We start from the raw sequence: 26,788 nt of genomic DNA, 5'->3' as shown, positions 1-26,788 counted from the left end.
CCGATCCGTCTCTAATAGGCGTCCAGCATAAAGGGAAAATAGTAGACCAATATGAGATATTCCTATCTATAATAACATGTTTGTATTAGTCCGGGATACATTGCCCATTTTTGCAAGTGATTACTATCAAGCTAATTTTTCGTGAGTAGCTTTATTTTGATGAGATGCCCAATAATTTCATGTACAAAACTCTCGATTGTGGTAGCTACCAGAGGAAACAAGGATAAAATATTTTGATTTGATGGTTCTCAAATATTAATTACTAACTGAATGTTTTTTTTTGTTCAATCTCAAGATAATTATCTAAATTATTCGAAAAAATATTTGTCCTACAAAATCTATGGTTTGATCAAAGAGTCCCCCTTTCCAATGTGTATCGATAACGAAGTCATCATAAATGATTACTAACCAGCTGATTTTTTTTATTTTCACTTATTTAATACTTATATAATTCAACAGACATATTGTCCTACAAATTGCGTAATAGATATTTGAGAACCGTCAAATCAAAAATTTTTATCCTTGTTACCTCTGTAAGCTACCACAATCGAGAGTTTCGTACATGAAATTATTGGGCATCTCATCAAAATAAAGCTACTCACGAAAAATTAGCTTGATAGTAATCACTTGCAAAAATGGTCGATGTATCCCGGACTATATATTTTTTATGATTATTATTATAGACAAAATTCTTATCATAAATGTCATCTTATTTCAATTTCATGAATGTTTTCATTTGTTTGGATTTAGTTTGAATTAAAGCTTCATAGAACCTGGCTAATATCACAGTTGACAGATATATACGTACATACAGTTAGGAAATTAAGCCCCTGCGATGAAATTATGACGTTAGCACTGTTATAGCTATAGGGCTGTTACCTTTTTGATATTTAACCGACTTCAAAAATAAAGGAGGAGGTTATCAATTCGGCCTGTATATTTCTGTTTGCTTTTTTTTCACAGTCAATTTTGTGGTAATTTTGAGATTAAAACTCGTTAAATACAAAAATGGTGTAGCCTAAATATGAATTTACAAGAAGAAACAATCCGAATTAATACACCTTGTAAAAGTAAATACGTTTTTATCAGTGTTATATTTCGAAATCTTGTTTTGTTATGGACGCTGAAGGCTATTTAATGTACCTAAATTATTTATAATGCTTGATATTTGTATTAAGTATACATATATTCAATAATTATTTTAAACCAGAATTTGCAATACTTGTATGTAGGTATAAGTACCTACTAAATTATTTTTAAAACGATAAATTAAATTAAATTAAAAAACACAAAATATGCAAAAATAAAGGGTTAAAATTATTATTATACGAGTATAGAACCTCCACCTTTTTGTTTTAGGATGAAAAGGAAAATAGTTTGACAGGCTTAGTGATTGACAAAGTGGTGAAGTCACGTATCGATAAAAATATAATAATTATAATATCTATCTTTTATGTATTTATGTTTTAACATTTTGGTGAAATATATTATTTCAGTTTAATTTGAACACGTGCTTGTAGATAAGTTGATTTCGGCGATCATTTAAAAATGCCACGTACTAATTGCGCAGTATTCGGCTGCTTGAATTCAACTATACCAATTATACCACCAGATGATTTTGTTCAATATGTCGAGAAAATGGATAACATTTTCGTTGCTGCTATGAGTGAACACATAAACTGTAAAGTGGCTGAATTAATTTACAACGAATTAAACATAATCAGTTACATAAAAAAACTGTTCATAAGATTGAGAATATTTTACACTATAAAATTTAACAATAAATTCCAAATTAGTCGTAGTAGACGAAAGTATTTTTCAGTAAATAATTTGTAATTTTTTTTTCGATTATAGGCATATTTATGTAATGGTTATTTTAATATCTATACATATAATAAAATCGTAGGCAAGTCAAAACTGTAGATTGAATATTTTTTTAAAAGAATACTTGGGACAATAGATACCGAAGCCAAAAATATAGTTAGGCTACAAACTGAAACAATCGATATTTATTTAACGTGAAGTCATTGACATCACTTTTCTATACTATGTATCTTTGTCATTCAAAATCTGTGGATGTGTCACCCGCTACTATCGATCCCCCTGAATACCCTTAGAGGTAGCGCGCACGAGCAACTTTGTCTCCGCAACTATTTTGTCTCCGCAACTATTTTGTCTCTCCCACCTATGGGCTAGTAATGCTAGTATGAAAGTGCGCGCACGTAGCGACGCAACTCCCCATACAATTGATGGGAGAGACAAAATAGTTGCGGAGACAAAGTTGCTCGTGCGCGCTAGCTCTTATGATTCTCGTAAACACGCTTGCTTGTGTGCGTGTGCCATTTCGAACGTTTTGTATGAAGTTTCCTTACTGTATGTATCTGTATATTGTGCTAATATTATCTAGGTTTACGAAGCTTGTAAATGTGTCCACCGGCAGGTTATTTTGCGTTCAGTTTGCATTTTGCACTTCGATTTTAATATTACATGTTGCTTGAGTATAATTTAACTTCTGATAAATTTGTTATTTTAAAAACATTACCGTTATCATGAACAAGTTAGCATGGTTGTTTACAGTGAAGCTACAAAAATACACAATTATATAAGATAATGAACAAATTAGTTTGTTTATTTTGCAGCAATAAACAGAAATCTAAGAGAAGAAACTCTCTAACTTTTTTTTTCGAAGGACTAAGGCAATATTAGGACTAATTTTGGAAATATCTTAGATATTACAATCTCTTTATAAATATCTATATAAGAAAAGTTTCGATGTAGCTCTAGAAAGAATTATAACTTTATGATATTCTTTCTTATTAAAATTTATGATATTCTCAACTGCATTCACAGATTGGAAAAAATTAGTCAGCCAAAAAATGCTAATGCAAGATAAACACGCAGTTGAGAGCAATCTGCAAAAGATGTAAAGTATAAAAAAATAGTCTAATTCCTACCTATTGTCACACATTAAATGTTTGCTTCAACACCCACAACTATATGAATATGATGGTGAAAGATTATGGATCGATCTGAAGAAAACAATATCAGAAAAAAAGATCTAGATTCTAGTCCAATATTATGGGTGTTGCTATTGACGTATTAAAAGGATAAACAGGTTTTAGACCAACAAAATCGTATTTTTAGACGAAAACCTTGCTCTTTTATTCTTACGCATAAAACAATTTATATCTCGCTCGCTCACTTAGACAAGTCAGGCAATTACCTGACTTTCTACTACTTGATCGCATTTTCTTTTTAGTTTTAGATAATCCATTCAGTTTTATAATGATGAGCTGATGTTAGGTACCAGCAATATTGCAGATACAGATTCTTTGACATATCTCTCTGTGACATGACAGTATTATTATTTTATTTAATAATAACTTCAAAAGGATACAGAAAACAGTTAGATAATCCGTACTATTATAAATTTTTAAAGCATAGAAAAAATCCGATCGTGTGGCGAGATTCGAACCCGCGTCTTTCGCCGTACCGGGACGACCCCTGACCTGACGGCCACCCGTGATCCCGCCAGAGCAATAGAATTTATTCTACTCTTTCGGTTTGGGACAAGGAGAGGAGGAAGAAAGGGACACCCCACGCCATCTATTGAGATGATTAAACAATCATCTAAACCAATATGAATCATTATTTCAATAATTACAATATAACGATGCGAGTTTTTTTGAATATATTTTTAAAGGATTCAATTTATTTCTGATCTCTCGGCCTGCCAGAGCAATCTTAATGATCTTTTTATTTCACATGATTCATTAAAAACTAGCGGCAGCTTCGCCCGTGTTTTCAATGAAACACCCTCATAGTTCGCGTTCCTGTGGGATTTCCGGGATTAAAAGTAGCATATGTCTTATTCTGGCTCTTCAGCTACCTACATACATTTGATTATAATCGGTTCAGTAGTATTTGCGTGAAAGAGTAACAAACATCTAACCATCCTTACATACTTTCGCTTTTATAATATTGTAGTAGTACTAGATTTTCGCCCGCGTTTTCAAAGGAAAACCCGCATAGTTCATGTTCCGTGGGATTTCCGGGATAAAACCTATCCTATGTGTTAATCCAAGTTCCCTCTATATGTGTGCTAAATTTCATTGTAATCGGTTCAGTATTAATTGCGTGAAAGAGTAACAAACACACTCACACGCATCCTCACAAACTTTCGCATTTATAATACTAGATTTCCGCCCGCGGCTTCGCCCACGTTTTCAAAGGAAAACCCGCATAGTTCCCGTTCCCGTGGAATTTCCGGGATAAAACCTATCCTATGTGTTAATCCAAGTTACCCTCTATATGTGTGCTAAATTTCATTGTAATCGGTTCAGTAGTATTTGCGTGAAAGAGTAACAAACACACACACACACACATCCTCACAAACTTTCGCATTTATAATATTAGTAGGATTAGTAGGATTTATGTTTATAAAACATTTGAATGCTACAAAACAAAATATCAAATCATTAAATCTTAGACAGTGCGCGCACGAGCAACTTTGTCTCCGCAACTATTTTGTCTCTCCCACCCATGGGCTAGTATGAAAGTGCGCGCACGTAGCGACGCAACTCCCCATACAAATTGCGACGATTACAATGAAATTTAGCACACATATAGAGGGTAACTTGGATTAACACATAGGATAGGTTTTATCCCGGAAATCCCACGGGAATGGGAACTATGCGGGACAAGAGCACAGACCACAACCGCCTCTTCGAAAACCATGTTGATAAATGCAGAAAATTTTAAAGAAAAAGTTGCGTTGCTGTCGCTTTCGTGAGCGCATCGTTCAAAACTTTGCGAGGAGACAGCGACAGAGACAAAATAGTTGCCGGGCAACTAAGTTGCTCGTGCGCGCTCGCTCTTACTATTGAATAATGCGAAAGCAACTGTCTACCTCAGTTTTTTATGCCTTAACCAATGAGAAGATTAGGATTAAACATTAGGACAGAAATATGCTAAGTAGGAGATGGCATGGGTTTCATCATTTTGTGAAATATATACAATTATATTGTCACACATGATTTGTCCAATACTATCTGCTGTAAAAGAACAATAAAATAATTAATATATTCAATATAACAGTCAAAAACTAAAACATTCATTTGTTGTAATATAATATTTTAAGATATTATGTATGTATAAAATATAATTGAAGTACAAGTTTTGATATAAAATGACGTATGTCGTAAAATTTAGTCTAGTTTTGATTATTAGTTATTACTAGACATCGGATTATATGCATTTGCATATTTGCATATGCAAATGCATAAAACTCTCTAATTACGGCGTTAGTGCATATTTTAGCCTTTTTCCCCAATCGTGCATATTTCGTTAAGTAGCGGGAGTTTTGATTGGTCGACTAACCTTTATTAGCCAATCAGAACGCTCAGCGAGTAAACAAACCCTATTTTGGCATGGTAAAATGGCAAATAATTACAAAATGGGCTCCATTTTAAGTAAATTTTGAGCCAGTAAAAGTAGGACTAGATTACCCTTTTGAGGCTAAAAACTTAAAACACGGGTTGAATTCCAAAATAGGGCTAGATTTAGCCCGGAAAGGTCTAAGGTGGCAAGACTGGGCTGGCGGGTGACAAACGTCACAAATTTGCGCTCGAAAATTTGGTAAAAATGCTTAATTTTATATTGGCACAAAAACTATACTTAATTTCAAGAAAATTTCACTGTTTTTGTACAATCTTTGATTAAAATATATAAAAATAACAAAGGTTTTTTGATTTTGTATTGTGCATATTTTAGGCATATCAGTCGTTTTTAGTGCATATTTCGGCCTTTTTTAGTGCATATTTGCATGCATATTTTGGCATTTTGTTAGTGCATATAATCCGATGTCTAGTTATTACTAATCAAATTCCACATTTACAATATTATTAAAAACAATAATATACATCATATTTTAGCTCTGTTTTGGCCTAGGGGCCGTTCAAGTATTACGTGAGCAGATTTCTTACCATTTTTTACCCCCCCGCCCCCCTTGTCATCAAAAGTAAGCAAAGCACTTACCCCCTCCCCCTATGCTTACGTAAACATTTTTAGTAATAATTTTTTTTTATATATTGTTATTTTTAAAATAGGAAAATTCATGAAAATATTGTACATTTTGCATACGTGCGCTATTCACTTACCTATTAGACAAGTGAATAGCGCACGGTAATTTCGCGGTAATTCCCCTAATCAGTTCTCAAAGCGAGTGCCTACGCATATGTATTATTTGCGGGAATCCCCGAACTTAAATAACTAACGATGACGTAATCATCATCTAGACCTCCCCACCCCCCATGTCATCCAAAATAAGCAAAACAGAGACCCCCCCACCACCCCTTGGTGCTTACGTAATACTTGAACGGCCCCCTAAGGCTTTAACATTTTAACATTTTAGTTTTAAATTAAATTGTATTGTAAATGAAAATGAACTTGATTTATTTTTATTTTAACTATATTTAATAGAATCATACATTAATCAACTTATGTTAATACTTTTGAGATTGATGAAGTTAATTATAATCTTTTATATGAATGAAATTAAATAGGACTTTAAAGGAGAAAAAACTTCACTAACATAAATACATATCATTTCATATATAAATGAGAAAACCCTTAATTTAGCAAGTTATATTATGGACACGATATACTGGTGTGTCCCTAAGACACATAAAACTGAAAGAATAGAATAAATTCGATTGGTCTGGCGGGTCACGAGTGGCTGAATTGGTCAGGCATCCGCCCCGGAATGGCGCGAAAGGATGCGGGTTCGAGTCCCGCCTCGTGATCGAATTTTTTCTATTCTTTATAAATTTATATTTATAAAGCATTTGAATGCCATAAAATAATAAATATCAATTTCAACAAAAAAAAGGTCGTGCTCCATCGTTACAATATTGTATTCACTGAGAAGTGTTTCATATTGGTTGAGATGGTTGTTACTTGTTAATCATCCCAATAGATGGCGCACGGTGTGTCACTAAGACACATAAAACTGAAAGAATAGAATAAATTCGATTGAATTTGAATGCCATAAAATAATAAATATCAATTCCACAATATACTATTTATAGTATAAGCAAGTCACACTTTTTCTGTGGTGATCTTTTTATTAGTGAATGACATAAATTTTCTTTGGTCTTTTGAATAAATTTAACTTTAAATTATTGTGCTTATCAATTTATGTATGTATTTATATACAAAATCTTTATTTATAATTTTATAATTACTGTTACAACTAATTGATTATTATTTATTTATTGTCATAATAATTAAAATGGTTCAGCTTCAATTACATTAAATATATAACTATTTTAAAATTAAATTAATTATCTCTATTTATAAATATGAATCCCTATTTCCTTTGGTTATGGCATCAGGTGTGAATAGCTGGATCAATTTCTATACATATAAAACTCTTTTTTGTTGTGTTCCTTATTGTCAGGAGAAGGGTCTTATGAAAGAAAACCTTATGATTATTAAGTATTAAAATATTTGTGTCGAAAATATAATAAAGAAGTGAGTTTTCTAAACTTTACAGCTAACTATTTAAATTTCACACGACTGACAGTTCGCGCGAATACATGTACAATATCTGTTGGGTCTGTTATTTTGGCAATCTGGAGCCTGAGCAGCTACTCTGATTTTTATATGAGTAGAGTCAAAAGAATCGTCTTAGTCGTGAGACGCGCAATGGGCACATAGAAAATAAAAAGGGGATTTTTGGCGCCAAAAAATCATCTAAAAACATTTCAAAATATAATATGTTTATCGAGTTTGCTATCAAAATAAATAAATTTTAATGGTGATTACGAATATATGTTATTTATATGAAATTGGAGTAAAGAATAGGAAATATTATTAGCACACCAATAATATGTACTTCTTACATAATATTATTAGTGTGCTGCTCTTAGTTGAGCAGTCATGTTATTTTGATTGATTGAATTGATAGGAGGAAACTCACTAGAGTGCGTTTCACGAAAGAGTTCCCCTGCCGTTATGTTGGCATACCTGACTGTCAAAAACGAAAATATTTTTTTTTAATCAAAAATGACAGAGAAAATATTCTCCTTTCTTCCTAGCCTTATCCCGTATCTTACGGGGTCGGCTGCCTAGAAAGGAGAATATTTTCTCTGTCATTTTTGATTAAAAAAAAATATTTTCGTTTTTGACAGTCAGGTAAGCCAACATAACGGCAGGGGAACTCTTTCGTGAAACGCACTCTACAGTTTCTATGGTACAGCAAACAAAAGAAGCTGGCTACCACTGGTCATACACACTAGCAACACATTTGAATTTTCTTTGCTAGTCTTTTATAGATATAAAGGCATGTTTTTGAGAGAAAATTGTTTGTGTAAATAGAAAGTAGTTATTAGGATTAAATTAACTTGTACAATACAATTAATATTGTAATAAGCATTTTCTCTAAAACACTCCATCAGTACAAACAGACATGTTAAAAACAAATAAATTCATTATAGTAACAATAAGGAACATCAGATTTTTTAATTACTCTATTTTATAGCACATTATGTACTTTAAATTAATTTCATATTCTAAATAGAAAGTAATTTTACTTAAAAATTATTTTCAAATCATTAATTTATGCATGTGGTGTTTACCTACCTAAAATTATACTTATTCTTAAGATTAATTTTTGTCTACTTGTTCATTTGTTTAACACTTAATTAATAGTTAACCTTATAATAAAATTAATAAATCTACTCTTGCATAGTATCCATGATACAAGGAATGGCCATACTATATTATAGTAATTTTGATTTAGAAACATTTTTATAATTTATTAATTATTAAATTATGTAACCATTTAAAATGGTTGTAATTATAAGTTGTAAGTTGTAACACAGTATTTGGTTTAAAAATTATCAAAATATGGTCAAATTTTGTAACATTTTAAAGAATACAAATATTACTGTTGTGGGGTACCATACATAATATTATTTTGAACTACTATAAAAATGAAAATGGTGATTGTACATTTAAAATTTTTATTAATGCAAAAAGTATACTTTTTAACTAAAATATACATACTATGTGTGTGTATTCAACTAACAACAGGAAAATCAATGATCTTATGATTTTTTGGAAATATTTTATGCATTCCAAACATAATGTTATTTATTATTGCCTGTCTATTACAATATATTTCAATAGCATTACTATTTCCTAACATATATTATTAAGTAGCTGAATTCATACTTATGAAAACACAAAATGGCGCAGAATCTATCCTTATCTTAGTTGAATCAATTAGTATGTATATTTCTAGCATTAATAAATATTACTTTTAAATTTAAATGTATGCATAAAGGATATATGACTTACCTGATTTCTGACGGTTGGTATAGGTGCTAATCCTAATTGGTTTTGTCCTTGTTGAAGGAATTGATTAGTTCCAGGTGCAAGCATTCCTGCCTGGCTTAAATACATCATATGTTCAGCGCTCTTGCTAATACCATTCATGGCTTGCATTGGATTTCCATGATGTTGGTGCATATCATACAATCCTTGCTGTCCCAATTGAGGAGCATTTTGCATGCCTTGTAGAGCAGGCAGCATCATAGCACTATTCGGTATTGTTAGATTACTCCCCAATGCTTGATTTTGAAGTGGTGCCATTTGAGTATGAACCATATTTGTTGTCAAATGAGGATGACTTCCAATAACAGAAGGATTAATAGCCAAAGGTCCAACAGATGATGCAATGTTCTGGTTAATATATTGTTGTGGGGTGCCCTGCGAGTTCTTCATTGGCACCATCTGACCTTGTTGCATGTTATTCATTGCCATTGGGGCAGGGTGTTTCCATTTATCCTGATTCTGGAATTTAAAAATTATAAATTAGTATAGTAATGCTAAACACAATATCAATTTGTTTTGAATGCCATGATTTTATTATTACATTATAATCATATTCATACAATTGTACCTTCTTAATTTTGCATGCATAATAATGGATATGGAAGTATGAACATATTCATTTACTTTAATTTAATAAATTTTTACCTAATATAATAAAGTTAACCTTACATTTGCCAATAGGGATTTCATTTTCAAAAAAACAATGCATTTTGTTATAATTCAATCATCATATTTGGTAGTGAATTTTGATTTATTTCAGAAAACTAAAAGTGAAAAATCGTTCTCATGTTATAAAGTTTTTAATACTTAGATTATTTCACTAGGTATTAGCTGAACTAAACTTATGTTATAAAGAAAGAATACAATGTATGTTTTAGATTTATAACCTAACTTACACAAATGTCAAACACAAAATGTTTGAATTTTTTAACAACAATAAAACATAAAGTAAATTGAATATTTATATACTTTCTGATTTCAAGTTAAAAATTGAAATACTAAAAATACTATTATATCACATCAGTGACAGTTGACAATGATTAAAATGTAATGTTATTCCAACCAAGTGGGAACACTTACCTCAGCAATATTATCATCACCAACAGCCCACCGCTGTTTGGGTGCTAAAGACGATAATTCAGCTTCTTGGCTCTCACGCTGAAACACATAGTGCACGCCAGCATCATCCTGAGCGCGGTTCTGGGACACTCGCGCCGTTTGCAATCCCCCTTCTCCAGCCTCTTCTTCACCGCCTGTTCCTGGCCACTTCATTGGGCTATCGTGAGGCTCAAGCATTCAGTTTCACAATGCTTCAATACCTCACAACCGTAAACAAATAATCACAATCTCTGTATCACACGACTACGGTAAATATTAATCGATCTATGTTATTTTTTTATGATTTACATCATCAAACATACTACATGCGGCTAGCGTTGTACAGTGTACTAAATTGAAGCCATTTAGAGACTACAATATTCTTTTTGTCTTTGTAATGACAGCTACTAGTTTTATCGAAGCACGATGACAGCCGCTAAAGAAAACCAAAATATTGCAAGAAACTGCAATGGCTTGTTTCGACGACTTAGAAACAAAGACAAATGGCAAAATATACGCTTGTAAACAGCATAAAAGCGCTGTGATATCACTTATTTTTGTGTTTTATGCTATGAGCCAATGTATTAACACACTGACTAGGGATTTGTCGGCGTCGAGAACTGAATTCAATAAACACTCAAAATAATACACTATTCACACAATTTCTAAACAAAACGACCACAAATATAATTACTATATGTACACAGGACTATTTACAATGTACAATTTTTACAGAAAACCCGGTTTATGCCATTGGCTAAAGTCGATACTTTCCGATTTAAAAAGGACTTCTACCATACTTCACTGTCCGTCCGCCATAGTCGGGCAGATGCGATGCGCGCGCAACGCGCAAAGCTATACTATAAACATAAATAAATACAGCAACATACGTTTCTTTTCATGCATACCGAGAGCAACTGATAAGAAAAAATATATCTATAATCTAAATTTTCCTAAATTTATATCGGAATAATTAAAAGAAATGTAGATGTGCGATGGTTAAATAATTTTATACTTGAATTCCTTTTCTAACTACAATATAAATAAATAATTAATACAATTAATAAAAAACTAATAAACATGCTTATGCAAGCAAAAAAACGATTATGAAAACACGTATTTCCCTTCTTTTTTAATGGCTGGTTCACACTTTGATTAGTGCGAGTGCAGGTGATGAGTAGTACTACGTGTGGACAGCGACTGTTTAGTGCGAGTGTTTAGTAGGCTGTGTAGTAAAGTGAATAGAAGCGTGTTCTATTTTTTTGCGAGTGGACTGCGAGTAGCCACGTCCCGCGCGCCCTCCCTTCCCCCTCACTCGCAGCGTGCCTGCACTCGCACTAATCACCTGCACTCGCAGTCAATTGGACACTACTCGCACTACACACCTGCACTCGCACTAATCACCTGCACTCGCAGTCAATTGGACACTACTCGCACTACACACCTGCACTCGCACTAATCACCTGCACTCACACTAATCAAAGTGTGAACCAGCCATAAGATTCAGTACTTAAACCCGTTTTCGTTTTTCTGCAGTTCCTCTTTAACTTATTAATTGTAAGGAACCCATTTTAACACGAGTCCATGCACATTGACGTTTTTTAAACGGACGCATTCACGACTTAGTTATTACCCACTGTTTTGTTTTCATGTAGGCATCTACTTTTTTACAATCATTTTTTTTTCTTTTTTATTTGTAATAGGGAAGCGCTTGACTACAATCTCGCCTGATGTTAAGCTGAGATGTGGTCTAAGATGTAACGCGTTTCCTTAGAAGGTACCAGTTCACTGTATGCTTGAAGCATTTCAAACTCAAACTATAAATATTAAATACCCAATAATAAATATTATATAGGTTACCAATTTCTGAGTTATGTGTATATTTATTTTTATTTCACTTACTACACAAAATCAACAGCTAATTAATAATTTCACAACTTGTTGAAGTGGCAGTGTTAAATTTCCCCGACGAGTACAATATGGGGGTCTTCAAGAGGAGAGTGAACAGGTACATTCTAGGGAAGCATGCTCCATCTTAGGCCACATCTCAGCTTATCATCAGGCGAGATCGTGGTCAAGCGCTCCCCTATCGCAGCGTAAAAAAAAAACCAAAAAATTTGATTCACTCTGAATTATGAGGAATTAAAAAAAAGGTATCTGCTTATTCTAATAATTTTTAAATAAAAAAGTGAATGAGTACAAATATTATTTAATTCAACTTAATACAAAAATACATCTCTATATGGGTTTGATCTTGAAGTGTAGACCAATTAAAGAAAATACAAGACACTTGAGATCCTGGACCAAATAATAGAAGCATCTGAGACCTTCGGGGTCCCGAGATTGATTTACATCCACTAAAGATCCTGTTTTTGATGTTGTGAATGAAATGTGTTCTTCTCCAATCACTATCTCTAGTTCCTGAAAAGATAATTTTAACATATTATTTATACTAACTGCTTTATGACATATGTAGCCATAACAATACATTAATTGACTGTCTGCTATAGTACGCCAGATTGCCTGACAAAGATGTAATATATTATCATCCTTACAAGACGGTATTTTTCATTGGTATCTTATATACAATTTCAGTAGTCATCTATATTATACTATACATTAAAAAAATTTGTCGAAGGAGTTTTATTAAATAGTGTGAACTGATAATAAGTTATATCAATTATTAATGTTTTGCACTGTAGAATGAACAACATCTCTGATCATCAACATAGTATTTGAATTTAAACTTTGTAACATCCAATTACAACATAGTTACTATAAAAATAAACAAGAACTTATACCTTTCCTTATCTAATTATTATTTAGTTCATTATTTTCTCAATGTAATTTTTAGATAATGTACACCATATTAGAAAGTTAATAGGAAAAAAATAAATTGTAAGATAAGTCTTCCAGAACAAGTGTTATTATGCTGAAAGGTTTAATTACCTGTCTGCCGACACGGTCTGGTTGTGGCCATAGTCGATCATCTTCATGCATTATTTCGGAATCCACTATTATACGTTTCAATTCCTCCATGACACAAGGATGTACGTATGCTTCTTTGCGAATCATGGTATCATTCTTATAATTAGAATTATTTGCATATCTGAGTTTACCATCAGGTCGAAATTCAAACTCCAAAAACTCATGACCAAACTTGCCTTTGTGGCCCACGTAATAACGTATGTAAAAATCAGTAGACATTCTCAATAACCTATGCAAAAGAGATTTCCTTCACCCTCTTCTTTACCCAGTTCCTAAAGAATCATAAGTTGATAACCTATTTAGAAGAAGCTTTACAATAATATTTTTAATTATTCAAAATAACATTATTTCAATTACAATAATAATATACTTGGCGGTAACCAATAAATCGCACAACGAAGGAAAGCGAAGCGAAAAACCATAGATAAGTCAAGTAAACAACGAAAACGCCAGAAAACGCTGTCAGTATGGCATGATTTTTTTTTTATTCTCCATTTTTATAGAAGGCAAAGATACAGCATTTTTTGGGCAAACATGATTATAAAAAAAATAATAACACAGATAGTTTATATATTTTGTTCGCAATTATTTGGTGAATTACGGTATACGAAATTCTCATTTCTTTTATTTCTCCCATTGTCATTGAAATTTTAATACATACAATACTGAAAGAAGTACAAAAATTGTGTGGATGAGGCATTAGTTCATCTAGGGTCAATGAGGTGACCATAGACAACACTTCATTAAACTTCAAAGTTCTTTTTGACAACCTTTTCTTTCTGACCCAGACAAGATGGGTGAGTAGTATGTTTATTGTGAAATTTTATCGAATAATATCTTCTCAGTGATAATTTCATTTACTTAATCGTACTGAATATTGTGTGCATTACCCTTGGGTTAAATTATATTTGTTATTATTTTCTGTGTTAGGATTGCAACATAATAGTGAAGTGATTCGGTCTATTTGTATATCATAACTTAGGACACCGCTGAAATCGGATCTTAATTATTGTTACTGTGTAGGTATCAGCCGCGATCACTGGCATAAAAGGCGAGCTACGGGCGGTAAACGCGCCCCAATCCGCAAGAAGAGGAAGTACGAGTTAGGTCGCCCGGCTGCAAACACCAAAGTAAGAACGTGTACTTATAACCTCTTTATATTGTTTTGACTTTGTTTATTTCTGTTTAATTTATGATCTATTTTCATCTTCCAGCTTGGACCTCAACGTATCCACTTGGTGCGTTCTCGTGGTGGAAATACCAAGTATCGTGCTTTACGTCTTGACACTGGAAACTTCGCTTGGGGTTCCGAATGTAAGTAAAATCTAGAAATGGTTTTGTTTATTAAAATTTTAAATGAAAAGAATAAAACCTATTAATCAGCATTTCTTATTTCCACTTAAAAATGATTGTTATTTTTTTTTTATTTCAGGTGCCACTCGCAAGACCCGTATCATTGATGTAGTATACAACGCATCTAACAATGAGTTGGTGCGTACAAAGACCCTGGTCAAGAACGCAATTGTGGTGGTTGATGCAACACCCTTCAGGCAGTGGTATGAATCCCACTACCTTCTCCCTCTTGGAAGAAAGAAGGGTGCCAAGTTGGTAAGTAGTGTTTCTATTTGTCATATGTAACAAGTTAATAATATTAAAATCTATTGGATTTATAACTTATTCTAAATTGTTTTTCATTCTTTAATTTGTCACATACACATTTTTGTGAATATATTTGCAAACCTGAAGATATACAACAGAATATTCATTAGGTAGTTAATTTTGGAGTGTAGAAATCTTAGGACCACTTCCTATAAACTTATTTTTTAATTATTATGGTTTCTTCAGATTAATTATCTGGAATTATCTGGATGTTATTTTAATATGTATCATACATTTTTTTTTTATTATTATTGGACATGTTTTTACTTTTTGCATTAACCATACTTTATTTACAAAGTACTAAATATACCATAATAATCAATCACTTTTGAATTTGTCCTCTCATCTTCTCCTAGTTATCAAGTCATTTTAAAAAGTGTAAATTCTAAATTGTGATGTGAACCATTCCTAAGACAATGCAATTGGAATAAATATGGAATATAAATAAATCCATTTAAAAAAACATTTTTGATCATGATGATAACATTTTGCGTGTCAAATGATGTTCAGTGATTTGACTAAAGGTACCTGAAACACATGCATTTCTTAACAACTGCTATTGTGAATTCAAGTTTAATAAATATAATTTAGTAATGTTTTAAATTCACATTTCCAGACTGAAGCTGAAGAAGCCATCATCAACAAGAAGAGAAGTAAAAAGACAGCAAAGAAGTACTTGTCAAGGCAGCGCCTTTCCAAAGTTGAAGCTGCTTTAGAAGAGCAATTCCACACTGGACGTTTATTAGGTAAGATCTTATAGCTTATCAATTATTTAGAAATATCTGTGTGGAATTTTTTTTTATTTGTAATTGTATATTTGATAAGTTAAGAAAATATATATTAACCCCTTGACCACCAAGCGGCCCGATCGGGCCACGACACGATTCCGGGGACTGCGGGATTAACTTATCAAACGGCAAAATAAATGTTTTATTAAGTGATGAAATCGAGAAGTTTTGAAGTTGCGTCACGGATGGGTACCGTTTTGGGAACTGTCCAGCAACTGAATGATTTTTACTGTCATAGTTACTCTGATAAATTTTATCAAACATTTACTTATATATCAGTTTTGACTGTTTACTAAAATGTTGTGTTTGTTTTGCAGCATGTGTAGCGAGTCGGCCAGGCCAATGCGGACGGGCTGATGGTTACGTTCTTGAGGGCAAGGAACTTGAGTTCTACTTGAGAAAGATCAAATCTAAGAGAGCTAAGTGAGAAGTGTAATTAAATAATGTAAAAACAATTTCTTTTGTTTCATTTAATTCTGTAGTGTAGTTATTTTGATAAGACTGGAAGCAAAAATTGTTGGTTTCCATAAAGCTCTAATTTTCATGTTGGCATATTATTTAGATAGATGATTGGCAGTGTAAATACACTGCTACAATACTCTTCCACAGTTAATGTAATTGAAATGAGGTAGTAAGAAAATTAAATATTGTTGCATAATATGTTAGCACTCATGTATTAGAATTTGTTACACAGCATCTGGATATGTTCTGTTTAGATCATGTGTCTGTTAAATAAATAAATAAATTAACAACCAATATATGAAAATATACAGTGTAAAAATAAGCTTTCAGGGACATTAGCAAAATATAGGAAAGCATCCATATTATTTTTGATATAGAAACACTTAGTTTTTCTTTACTACTAACTTTAAAAATTATACAGAACAGGATGTAAAGAAAATTATTTATGCTTTCTGATCTGTAGTAATGTACACATAGGTACACAACTGAAAGCAATGAATAAAATGATTGATTTGAATTCACAAAGAACTATGCTTATTTTACGTATAACAACAATATTTTATCAAAATCAACATCCCTACTATAAATGCAAAAGTAACTCTGTCTGTCTGTCTGTTACGCTTTCCCGCTTAAACTTTCAACCGTATTTTGATGAAATTTGGCACAGACAATCTTTAGACCCTGAGAAAGAACATAAGCTACCTTTTATTGCGAAATATGTACCACGGGCGAAGCCGGGGCGGACCGCTAGTAATATCTATAAGATAGTGGGCAGTGGCAGAAATCCTTACATACTAAACTTTGATATATATCTTTACTATGTAACCACAGATGTAACTATGAATACTGGAGTAAAAAATAAAACTACCGAATTTATTTTCAAACGATTTATAATATTCTAGTATTTAGTGGATCTACCATTTTGCCAGCCATCAAGGCCACTTGTATACTGGAATCCATAACAAAATATAAAAAGGGATATGTAGCCGAGAATAGCACTGGATTCCTCTTTGACACGTATCCTGAAAGAAAGTTATATGTTACAAAACAATCCGTACTAATATTATAAATGCGAAAGTAACTCTGTCTGTCTGTCTGTCTGTTACTCAATCACGCCTAAACTACTGAACCAATTTGCATGAAATTGTGTCCCTTCGTCCAGCATACTCACCATGGTGAGTATTACAATCCTGATATTTCATGAATGTCAAAAAACTGTTCTGAAATAGTGCTAAATAGTGCCCAAAGGAAAAAAATAGTGCTCTTGTACTTGCGAAGTTATAGCCATAGTTCGATGAGTATGCTGGACGAAGGTTTCGCCCAGCATACTCACCTCCGTCCGGAGAATCTGTATACGCTTCAAACATAATTCATACCTCAAAAAATAGTTCCCAAATAGTGCCAAACGGTGCCCAAAAAGAAAAAACCGTGCTCGAATAACTTCGGAGTTACAGGCTTCGTTCAGTGAGTATGCTGGGCGTAGGTTCTACGCCCAGCATACTCACCTCAGTGCGCGAATATCGAACGAGCTATAGGTACAATTTACGTCTCAAAAAATTGTGCTTGAAATAGTGCCCAATATCAGTCCAATTTTTGCTTGACTTTTGACCTAGAAAACCATTAAATTTGATTGTAAACTTCTACATACATTACATTGAGTACAGTCGAATACAATATTATTAACTTTCTTTCTAACAATTTTTGTCTTGTGTAAATTATTAATTGTCTATGTAAGGGAGTATTTACTTTAGAATCGCAATATTATTAATTACACATTATTTTAATAATACTTTATAATAATATGATTAAGCCTTCGCGCGTCGCATGGGACCCCGGTAGCTAGGAACAATGATTTTATATATTTTGTCTAGATCACGGCGCTTGAAGGATTAAGATATCAAATGAAGTAAATCATGCATGAAAAATAAAGTTGCTGTTATTAATGCTTACATTACAACTGACAAAATTATTCAAAATAATCATTTTCCGGATCAAGGACGGTACCACAACGTTTACGGAATTCACCTGTATTCCTCATGTGATAAAGTTCAATATAGTGTGGCAGTAATGGATGCACGTACGGTCAATAGGTATGGGGCTTACGACGCGCGGCGCCCGCGACGCAAATGAATATGTTTATGTTTAAATACTAGATGGCGCTGCCCTAACATCTTACGATTATTAGACAAGACTGATCTGTATTTTGAAGGTGATAAGGGTCCATTTTGTGTCACAAAGCAATCGAAACGAACAAGCGCTTCTCAGTTTCTTTGTTTGTTTACTTCGTCGCACATCATTATAATAACGCCGGCTTTTGAGTTTGACTACATAGTGGGTTGCAAAACCAAACAATGTGTTGGTGATGTCATTATTTACCTATATAAAATTGTGTATCTAGTACGTAATCAATATAGGAGCTGCACCCAAATCAGTAAGTATATTTCAATTTATAATAGTGGCATTTAACTAAATTGATTTTACACTCATTCATTAATTGCACTGTAAAACTAGGTAGCAAGCGAGTTGTTTTTTACAAAAACACGTTCATTTTTTCGTTGAATATGACACTGTACACTTAAAATTAAGGACATGCTTAAGAAGTTTTAAAAATGGGTACCTACTTAGTTACTTTTTTAAAGGTTTGATGTAGGTAGGTACACACATAATAACGTAATGTAACTTGTTTGTTTATCTAATTGGATCTCAAATACCTATTTATATACCTACTTCTGCGGAGGCCTGGTTTTATCCTCCAATTCTACTGGTTTTTATTCAGACAAACACACAATGCAATGAAGTAATAGTAGTCTGTGGTAATAGACTTCATTTACGCTTAAAGTTTCATTCAATTATTATTATTTATAAAATATATAATAATGCATTTAATCGAAAGTTTTTGACATGTGAGAAAATACCATAATTATTTCCAATAACATGAAGTCTACAATTAGAAAGTTTAATATTTTTGTCCAAAAACATGTGTCGACGACTGTACCCCATTTTACGTTAGTATGTAGAAGTTTACATTAAAATTTAATGGTTTTCTAAGTCAAAAGTCAAGCAAAAATTGGACTGATATTGGGCACTATTTCAAGCACAATTTTTTGAGACGTAAATTGTACCTATAGCTCGTTCGATATTCGCGCACTGAGGTGAGTATGCTGGGCGTAGAACCTACGCCCAGCATACTCACTGAACGAAGCCTATAACTCCGAAGTTATTCGAGCACTGTTTTTTCTTTTTGGGCACCGTTTGGCACTATTTGGGAACTATTTTTTGAAGTATGAATTATGTTTGAAGCGTATACAGATTCTCCGGACGGAGGTGAGTATGCTGGGCGAAACCTTCGTCCAGCATACTCATCGAACTATGGCTATAACTTCGCAAGTACAAGAGCACTATTTTTTTCCTTTGGGCACTATTTAGCACTATTTCAGAACAGTTTTTTGACATTCATGAAATATCAGGATTGTAATACTCACCATGGTGAGTATGCTGGACGAAGGGACACATGAAATTTGGTATGGAGATATTTTGATACCCGAGAAAGGACATAGGCTACCTTTTATTGCGAAATATGTACCACGGGCGAAGCCGGGGCGGACCTCTAGTTCTTAAATAAATGATAAGAACCTATAAAAAAAGTTAAAAGCCCTCTGGACCCTTAAAAATCCTTAAAAGCATTTACTTCTAGTAGCTTAACGAAGTTTATATGGGCGTTTTTTTTTTCGGAACAAAATAAGATTTATTGAAATCGGTACATACAGCCGTTCACGCGTGATGTCGTGACCAAGGTAAATAGGGATTCATTTTTATATAAAGAAAGATATAATATTGTGTATAATAAATGGAAGTAGCAAATAAATAATGTATAAGTAGGTAGGTACTACTAATTCATTTTTAATCTAAATTGACGTTATGTAGCAAAACTGCGTCCTTGATATGCAAATGCGCCGGACCGTTAAAATTAAAACAAAATAGCAGAATTATTTGTGGTGACAGGAAACAATTACATCGTAATTTTTCCCCAGTTTTGCTCATTTATGTAATTGAAAAGTTGCTGTATCGAGGAATCATTATTCCAATCTCGATTAGGTATTCAATTCCGGTAATGGCGTTTGTGCAACAGGCCATTTTCCTAATTGTCGATGCCTACGCAGATCAGCTCGGCGCGGGCGCATCAATAGATTCAAATGCGCGTGTCGCCGTGTTGCGACATCACTACTCATAGACAATGGAAATTGTCCTCTCATGCTTTGGCACTACAAATTCGCACTCTTTTGGTAATAATCATTAAGTTAATCCTACACCGGAAAATAAGGTCGAAGCAAAAATTTCAATCTGTGTAATGCGTATGCATATGACAGAACTAATTGCCGCAGTTGCCGTACTTGCGACATTGGCACGTTCTCGTAGGTGATGATAATATCACTCACATAGCAATCTTTAGTAACTATAATGAATTGCTCAAAATTTAAAATTATTTTTATAATACAACATGTTTGGAAATTTTTTATTTATGTATCGATAGTGGCTGTTTCATAATCTTATATATAAAAATGAATCGCAAAATGAGTTGGTAAGCGCATAACTCGAGAACGGCTGAACCGATTTCGATGATTCTTTTTTTATTATATTCCTTGAAGTACGAGGATGGTTTTTATGTAGAGAAAACGTAAATATGTACCACGGGCGAAGCCGGGGCGGACCGCTAGTCGATTATAAATAATAAATAATGATAATTGATTATTATCCACATAAATGGATAAAACTGCATTATTAATTAATACATATTAAGTACTGGCCCGGATTGACTCGGGATAAAAAATAACCTGTTATTTGGTAAACATAGTTAGAGCTTTCTTTTTTAATCGATGCAGCATTTTCTGAAACCGTAACAAACCAAAAATCAAATCTTTCCTCTATAAAATAATGGTTTTCCTGTTTAGCAATGTATAATAATGTTTTTTATCGATATGTGATTCGCCACAGGGCTGAGCGTGTGAACTGTGAACGGTTTCAAGGATGTGCGGTCGTTAGCGCATGACTTCGTCTTGTTCAAAGCTCGCCACAACCACACCTGTTACAATTAAGTAGATCAACACCGTGACCACAGTGCATTCTCAGCCCTTTGTAAAACAACATATAGTTACCTATTTTATATTTTTTCAAACAATACTGCCGAAAAATTACCAGTTTTGCTAAACAATTACTGCATATATTTTAAAACGAAAGAATGTAGCGTTATAAATAACCAGATCTTACGTCGAGGATACCTTTAATACAATAATTGGAATGCTTACTCTTAGCATCATCTGGTTGATATTTTCGTATGGTAACGGACACCGCCTGCTCTATGCTGCGCACATACACACCCGGCTGGGACGTCATTGTCGTGAAGTCTCTTTGTCGTGGCTCGAACACATCTCGAACCCCTAGCTGAAAGGAACGGTAGGAAAGCATTAAAAAGCTTTTCACATAGGTATTTATAATTTGGATAAAAAAGTCATTGATGATGTGAGGTGAACCGTGAAGATGATATTTGGCTTCTAAAACTCATTCTATGCCTACTTCAAATTTAATTAACGTGAGCACGTAATACCTAACATTTTCTGCATAATTTTTGAGACAATAAACGCGTTCCCTAAATAAATCAGCGCAAATTAGAGCGAATAAGAGTAAATTAATACTCATTGTAGAGATATAAATCTCGTTTAATTGTATGGTAATTACATACAATTTGTTACGATTTTGTGGAAGTGTCACGGAGAATGATTATAAATTATATTATTGCCTCATCAGTTAAAATTGGGTCAAATATTTTCAAATTGCAATTTTCAAATTACAAACCTAGGCAAAAATGTACCTAGTTAAGTAGTTATAAGCATAACGTAACTACATATTATAACCTATTTAGTTTAGCATTAAGAAATTTATTTGGCTGCGATGATGATTCATCACAGCCAAATAAAAAACAAAGTGAATGCTCGAATAATGGAAATAATGTAGTTTCAATATCCTCTTTTGCGTAACCTTTAAAGATTGTTTTTTATAGGTGGAAGTGTTAAGTATATGGGGCGAAACGATTAAAGCAAACTAGTTTGAAGAGCCATGATGATATTAAGAATTTAGATAATAATATGTATCGGCAAGTAGTCAACTTCAATTAAATTTAAATGAAAGACATACCTACTAAACAAGTTTCGAAAAAGAAAACGCTTATGAGGATTCACCGATGCGTTTAAAGATGTTCAATAAACCATATTTCATGTGTCCTAATTTGATAAACGCATAAGATATAATAATAACACGATGAAGTGTATTCTTACTTTTTGCAAATCTGTGGTTAAGGTAACATGACCCTTCACCGTAAAGCTCGGTACTACGGCCCTCACACGGCGAGGTCTCAGCGCCGCGTACACATCAGAGAGGTCTGATTCCCGAGCCATTCGTGCTAACAGTCTTTCCAACTCCCCTTTGCCTGCTCTAACTGGTAATACGACCAATAAATAATATCGCTCACTGTCCAGAGGTAACCGAAGTGCAGATGCTTCTAAATGAGGTAGATACGCATGCTCCAAAACTGTATCATAATGCATGTAAGAAACCTGTGAAAAAATAATTTAAAAATAAATGGATTTTGAAAGAATAACATAAACTAAATTATATTAAGATCTAAAAATACCTTAGATCATTAAAAATACAGTCAATTATTACCTGAATATTTCGAAGCCCGTTCACCATAAACATAGAATCAGTATTATAACCTTCCGTATCAGGGAGATCAGGACCTATATTAAAGGATCTATAAACCACATAGTCATCGATGTTTGGCGGACTGGTAAAGATGAAGTCTACGATTGATTTTTTCCGACGCTCAAGTGTTTCTATCGTTGAATTGTTGACTGTTGCTGTGGTGGATTCAAGCGTCGTCATCTCGTCCATTGATTGTGTTTCAGTCATGGTTGAAGCTGTGCTTTCCATATCTGTTGTTAGCGTCGAACTCGAATCAAAACTTGTCGTTGAACCCGATGACATGATGGTTGTTTGAGTAGACAGAATTTCAACATCATTATTCAATAACATTTCGTCCGTTGTAGATATAGTTGACATTGTAGTTACAGAATCCGTCGTCGGTGCAGATGTCGTTACAGTACTCACATTTAATTCAGAAGAAGAAACTTGTGTTGTTGTTTCAGTAGTTTCCATTTGCGGAGTACTTGTTATTTCCGAAGTTGTTTCTGAATTTGCCGCTGATGCCATGGTAGGCGATTGAGAATCGTCTGTTCCATTTATCGTTTCAAAGTTCGTGGCTATCGTTGTTTCTTCCTTGGCAGATATAGTAGGCTGAGCTGTAGAAGTTTGCTCCGATGTTATTTCCTGATCGTTTTCAGTAACACCATTTGAAGCAAGAGAATCTGTGGCAGTAGTAGTTGCGTTTAAACTATCCGTGGTATTAACTTCTGGTGGTGTTGGCAATGGGTCACTTTGCAAATCAAAACCATAAAATCTTAAAATTTTTCGATAGCTGTCGCTGAAAGTCACATTCTCGTTATTAAGTGCTAAACCAGCTAAAAATCCTTCTTCTGGAACGAAATAAGTCTGAAAATTTTAGCAAACAGCTTTTAAACATTAATTATACTTATTGATCTTTCAAATAACTATCTTTACATTTTTTGTTACAAAACAATATAATTATTACTTAGTTATTTGGCTCTCAAACAATTTAATGGTTCTAAGCTAGTTCTGTTCAATTGTTTCGACTAAATACCTACCTAGATAATCTATCTCTTCTCTATCTTTCTCCATATCTGATGTATACAATTAACAATATACATATTATATAATTCTCGTGTCACAATGTAAGTTACCACAGCTACTCCTCCGAAACGGCTGGACCGATTCTCATGAAATTTTGCATGGCAATTGGATAGTTCTGAGAATCGGCCAACATTTTTCATACTCCTAAGTGACAAGAGTAGGTACAGCAGAACAACGTTTGCCGAGACAGCTAGTAAGTTATAAAAAATGGACAGGCCTTTATTTAAATCAAAACAAAATGGGTTGCACACTTAAAAATTTTGAGTTTCTAATTGTATTTAGTACATACTAACCTTCAAAGTACGATGTATATCCCTGAAGCCTATCCTCATAATATTTCTATTCCATGGTAATTGCATGCTACGTTTAATTTGATACGAAGACTCACCATCAACACCTTCGTATAAAGCTACTAAAATGCCCATAAGACCGTAGGGCGAAAATGCAATGTTATTATCATTTAAAAAATTATGTTCAGCTAAAACTTTTAATCCAAACTCATTGGTAACGTCCACCATATGTGCAAGGGGAGTTCTTTTAGTGTCCCAAAACTTTACTTCTATAGGTACTCCATGTTCCGAAACCGCAATGGGAGAGAAAGTGTCGATATAAGCGTAAACACAAAACAATCGCGGTATTATGCCAAAAGTGGCGGCGACGCTAATGCGTCCGCTCCAGTTCATTGTGAGCGTAAATCTGTCCGCGCTTCGATGAATAAGGCTGCTATACTTGGAGGCTTCTTTACCTGTAATTAGCATTAACTCCGGGCATACGGTGAATGCCCTCTAGGTGTAAGTCATATATAGCTTTACGTAAAAGCTTTTTCGTCGGGGAGGGTCAATGCTATTTTGCAAAATTTACGATTAAAACAACAAGATAATATTATGTATTCAACATAGTAGTATTTAGGTATATATCCCACTAAATAGTTCGTTTTTACAATATGTTATATAAACGTTAAAGACGCTGACTTAACTATATAATTATGTATTTTGTATTTTTTTAGTGAAACAATTAATATTAGGTACGATAATAAAGTACAGTGAACCCGTACAATTATAATGAATTACACAAACATAATAAGCATAGGTATATAAAATAAAAGTATTTTTTCTCAACTTTCTAGCCTGCGTTTAATCAGACGTAGACCTATTCTTTCCTCGATGGCTTTCGTAGTTTTGCTCTTCCTTTTTTTATAGTGGGGAAATCTTACATAGATACCACTGGCTCCCGGGAATAGAACCGTGGTTATATCGTTTTCCTACCGACTAAAACCCCACTCTGTTCCATCTGCTTTGAACGGAACTGCGGGAACGCGCGGTTACTAGTTACGACTCGGGACTCGACCGAGTGTCCCGCCCAGCAGATAAACAATCTAGGCCCACCACTAGAGTCTAGAACCCTAGAACGAGGGCTTACGCCGCCAACGCGCTGATGTTGGATTTTTCCCCGCTCTATCATCGGAGTGCCCCCGAGCCCACGACCCCAACACCGTTGTGCTCTACCAACTTATTTGCCAAAAAAAAAACACTTTTTAATTATATCTAGTTAGGTAATATTATAGCAAAATAATTCACCTGCATTAATTCTTGTGAAAAAGGAAAAATTAATAAGCTTTCTATTGGTGAAAGATTGGTGAAAGAATTTGCGAAACAATAACTCTATGTATAAAAATAAATCTAATATAATATATTGCAAATGAGTTTATAAGATTTTAAAGTCAGCAAAGTATCTGAGGCCTCTTAAAAGGACGGTGCGAAGTTTATTTGCCCAAATAATAAACATAATATAAAAGGTAGATAGAGACTTGTTCTAGGTAACGTAAGCAATTTTTATATTTTCATGAGAACTCAAATTCGTTATTTTTTATCCTATATCCCAAGGTTGCCTAGAAAAATCTATTCCAAATCGTAATAGGTACATCGCTTCATACTCTTAGCTTCATACTATAAAAAATATATTTATATATATATTAAAACTATGCAACGGATTTTTATGCGGTTTTTTTATAATCTTACTACAGTTATAGTTTAATTATAGTATAATTTATTAGGTATTAGACAAAGTGGGTGAAGATTGAAGAAGCTAGATAAGGCCAGCGTTAATTGAAAATTACTAAGCACAAGAGCACAATACTATGATCAACCATGTATTGTTCTTATTTATTCTGCCATACTAATCACTTCTATATGTGCCTACACCACAGTCCACACACACATAAATTTTGGAGGTTCTCTCTACTTAATTTTATTTACGTATTTTAAACAAAGTAATAATAGTTCAATGATTTTAAACTTTATAAACGCACCTCTTGCCCATAAACTTCCACTGTTTTTCCTTGACCACCAGTTTGTCTGGAAGAGATCGCTGTCTTTAGCGATACTTAATACCGCCTGTTGTGCTCAACTGTGTCTTTCTTTTATGTACATATTTACTTTTGTAATTTTTATTTCTTGGTGCACAATAAAGTGTTTTTGTATGGTTTTTGTTTGTTAATTCCACAGTTAATTCTTATTCATAAATATTATATAAATATTTTTTTTTTAAAGTTATGCGATAGGGCATAGAGTATG

The 26,788-nt window shown here is 33.4% G+C and overlaps 4 protein-coding genes across 7 annotated transcripts in view; 1 reads left to right on the top strand and 3 right to left on the bottom strand.

Annotated features, from left to right (window-relative positions):
* Window positions 1-11,346, bottom strand: part of pum (pumilio) — a 94,409-nt gene extending 83,063 nt beyond the window's left edge. For both annotated transcript variants that reach the window (XM_089714802.1, XM_089714803.1), the window contains exons 1-2: window positions 10,480-11,346; window positions 9,364-9,858 (exon numbers count right to left, since the gene is read on the bottom strand). In XM_089714802.1, coding sequence (XP_089570928.1) covers window positions 9,364-9,858; window positions 10,480-10,695 — 711 coding nt within the window. In that variant the 5' untranslated portion in view covers window positions 10,696-11,346. The remainder of the gene's footprint in view (window positions 1-9,363; window positions 9,859-10,479) is intronic.
* Window positions 11,347-12,690: 1,344 nt separating this feature from the next.
* mago (mago, exon junction complex subunit) lies at window positions 12,691-13,929 on the bottom strand. Its single transcript, XM_089714757.1, has 2 exons — window positions 13,447-13,929; window positions 12,691-12,918 (listed from the first exon to the last, which is right to left on the bottom strand). The coding sequence occupies exons 1-2, from the start codon at window positions 13,702-13,704 to the stop codon at window positions 12,736-12,738; spliced, it is 441 nt and encodes a 146-aa protein (XP_089570883.1). The 5' UTR covers window positions 13,705-13,929; the 3' UTR covers window positions 12,691-12,735.
* Window positions 13,930-14,183: 254 nt separating this feature from the next.
* On the top strand, window positions 14,184-16,387 carry RpS8 (ribosomal protein S8). The gene is made up of 6 exons (XM_089714756.1): window positions 14,184-14,282; window positions 14,509-14,615; window positions 14,700-14,799; window positions 14,918-15,093; window positions 15,761-15,890; window positions 16,250-16,387. The coding sequence occupies exons 1-6, from the start codon at window positions 14,279-14,281 to the stop codon at window positions 16,357-16,359; spliced, it is 627 nt and encodes a 208-aa protein (XP_089570882.1). The 5' UTR covers window positions 14,184-14,278; the 3' UTR covers window positions 16,360-16,387.
* Window positions 16,388-17,250: 863 nt separating this feature from the next.
* On the bottom strand, window positions 17,251-26,776 carry LOC149489950 (uncharacterized). 3 transcript variants are annotated; one of them, XM_089714754.1, is made up of 6 exons: window positions 26,524-26,776; window positions 24,509-24,960; window positions 23,112-23,996; window positions 22,724-23,002; window positions 21,698-21,833; window positions 17,251-17,416 (listed from the first exon to the last, which is right to left on the bottom strand). In XM_089714754.1, the coding sequence occupies exons 2-6, from the start codon at window positions 24,896-24,898 to the stop codon at window positions 17,283-17,285; spliced, it is 1,824 nt and encodes a 607-aa protein (XP_089570880.1). In that variant the 5' UTR covers window positions 24,899-24,960; window positions 26,524-26,776; the 3' UTR covers window positions 17,251-17,282. The 3 variants fall into 3 exon arrangements, with proteins under 3 accessions (XP_089570880.1, XP_089570881.1, XP_089570878.1); XM_089714755.1 differs by having other exon boundaries at window positions 24,509-24,627; XM_089714752.1 differs by lacking the exon at window positions 26,524-26,776 and having other exon boundaries at window positions 24,509-26,517.
* Window positions 26,777-26,788: the final 12 nt, after the last annotated feature.

This window comes from Colias philodice, chromosome 3 (genome assembly GCF_061535455.1).
Source record: "Colias philodice isolate Cphi_HAF_F1 chromosome 3, ilColPhil1 Martin Lab GWU primary, whole genome shotgun sequence".
NCBI lineage: Eukaryota > Metazoa > Arthropoda > Insecta > Lepidoptera > Pieridae > Colias > Colias philodice.
The sequence above is the reverse complement of the archived record's forward strand: the minus strand, read 5'-3'. Positions and strand labels throughout refer to the sequence as shown.

Excerpts from the sequence above, each read along its gene's own strand:
- mago (XM_089714757.1), bottom strand. The coding sequence starts at position 13,704 with ATGTCTACTGATTTTTACATACGTTATTACGTGGGCCACAAAGGCAAG. Across the intron at positions 12,919-13,446 it reads CAGACCGTGTCGGCAGACAG|GAACTAGAGATAGTGATTGG; the intron begins GTAATTAAACCT and ends TTATCTTTTCAG.
- RpS8 (XM_089714756.1), top strand. Across the intron at positions 14,800-14,917 it reads CTTCGCTTGGGGTTCCGAAT|GTGCCACTCGCAAGACCCGT; the intron begins GTAAGTAAAATC and ends TTTTTATTTCAG. Across the intron at positions 15,891-16,249 it reads CCACACTGGACGTTTATTAG|CATGTGTAGCGAGTCGGCCA; the intron begins GTAAGATCTTAT and ends TTTGTTTTGCAG.
- LOC149489950 (XM_089714752.1), bottom strand. The coding sequence starts at position 24,973 with ATGCTAATTACAGGTAAAGAAGCCTCCAAGTATAGCAGCCTTATTCAT. Across the intron at positions 23,003-23,111 it reads ACGGGCTTCGAAATATTCAG|GTTTCTTACATGCATTATGA; the intron begins GTAATAATTGAC and ends ATTTTTTCACAG. Across the intron at positions 17,417-21,697 it reads TCAACCAGATGATGCTAAGA|GATACGTGTCAAAGAGGAAT; the intron begins GTAAGCATTCCA and ends ACTTTCTTTCAG.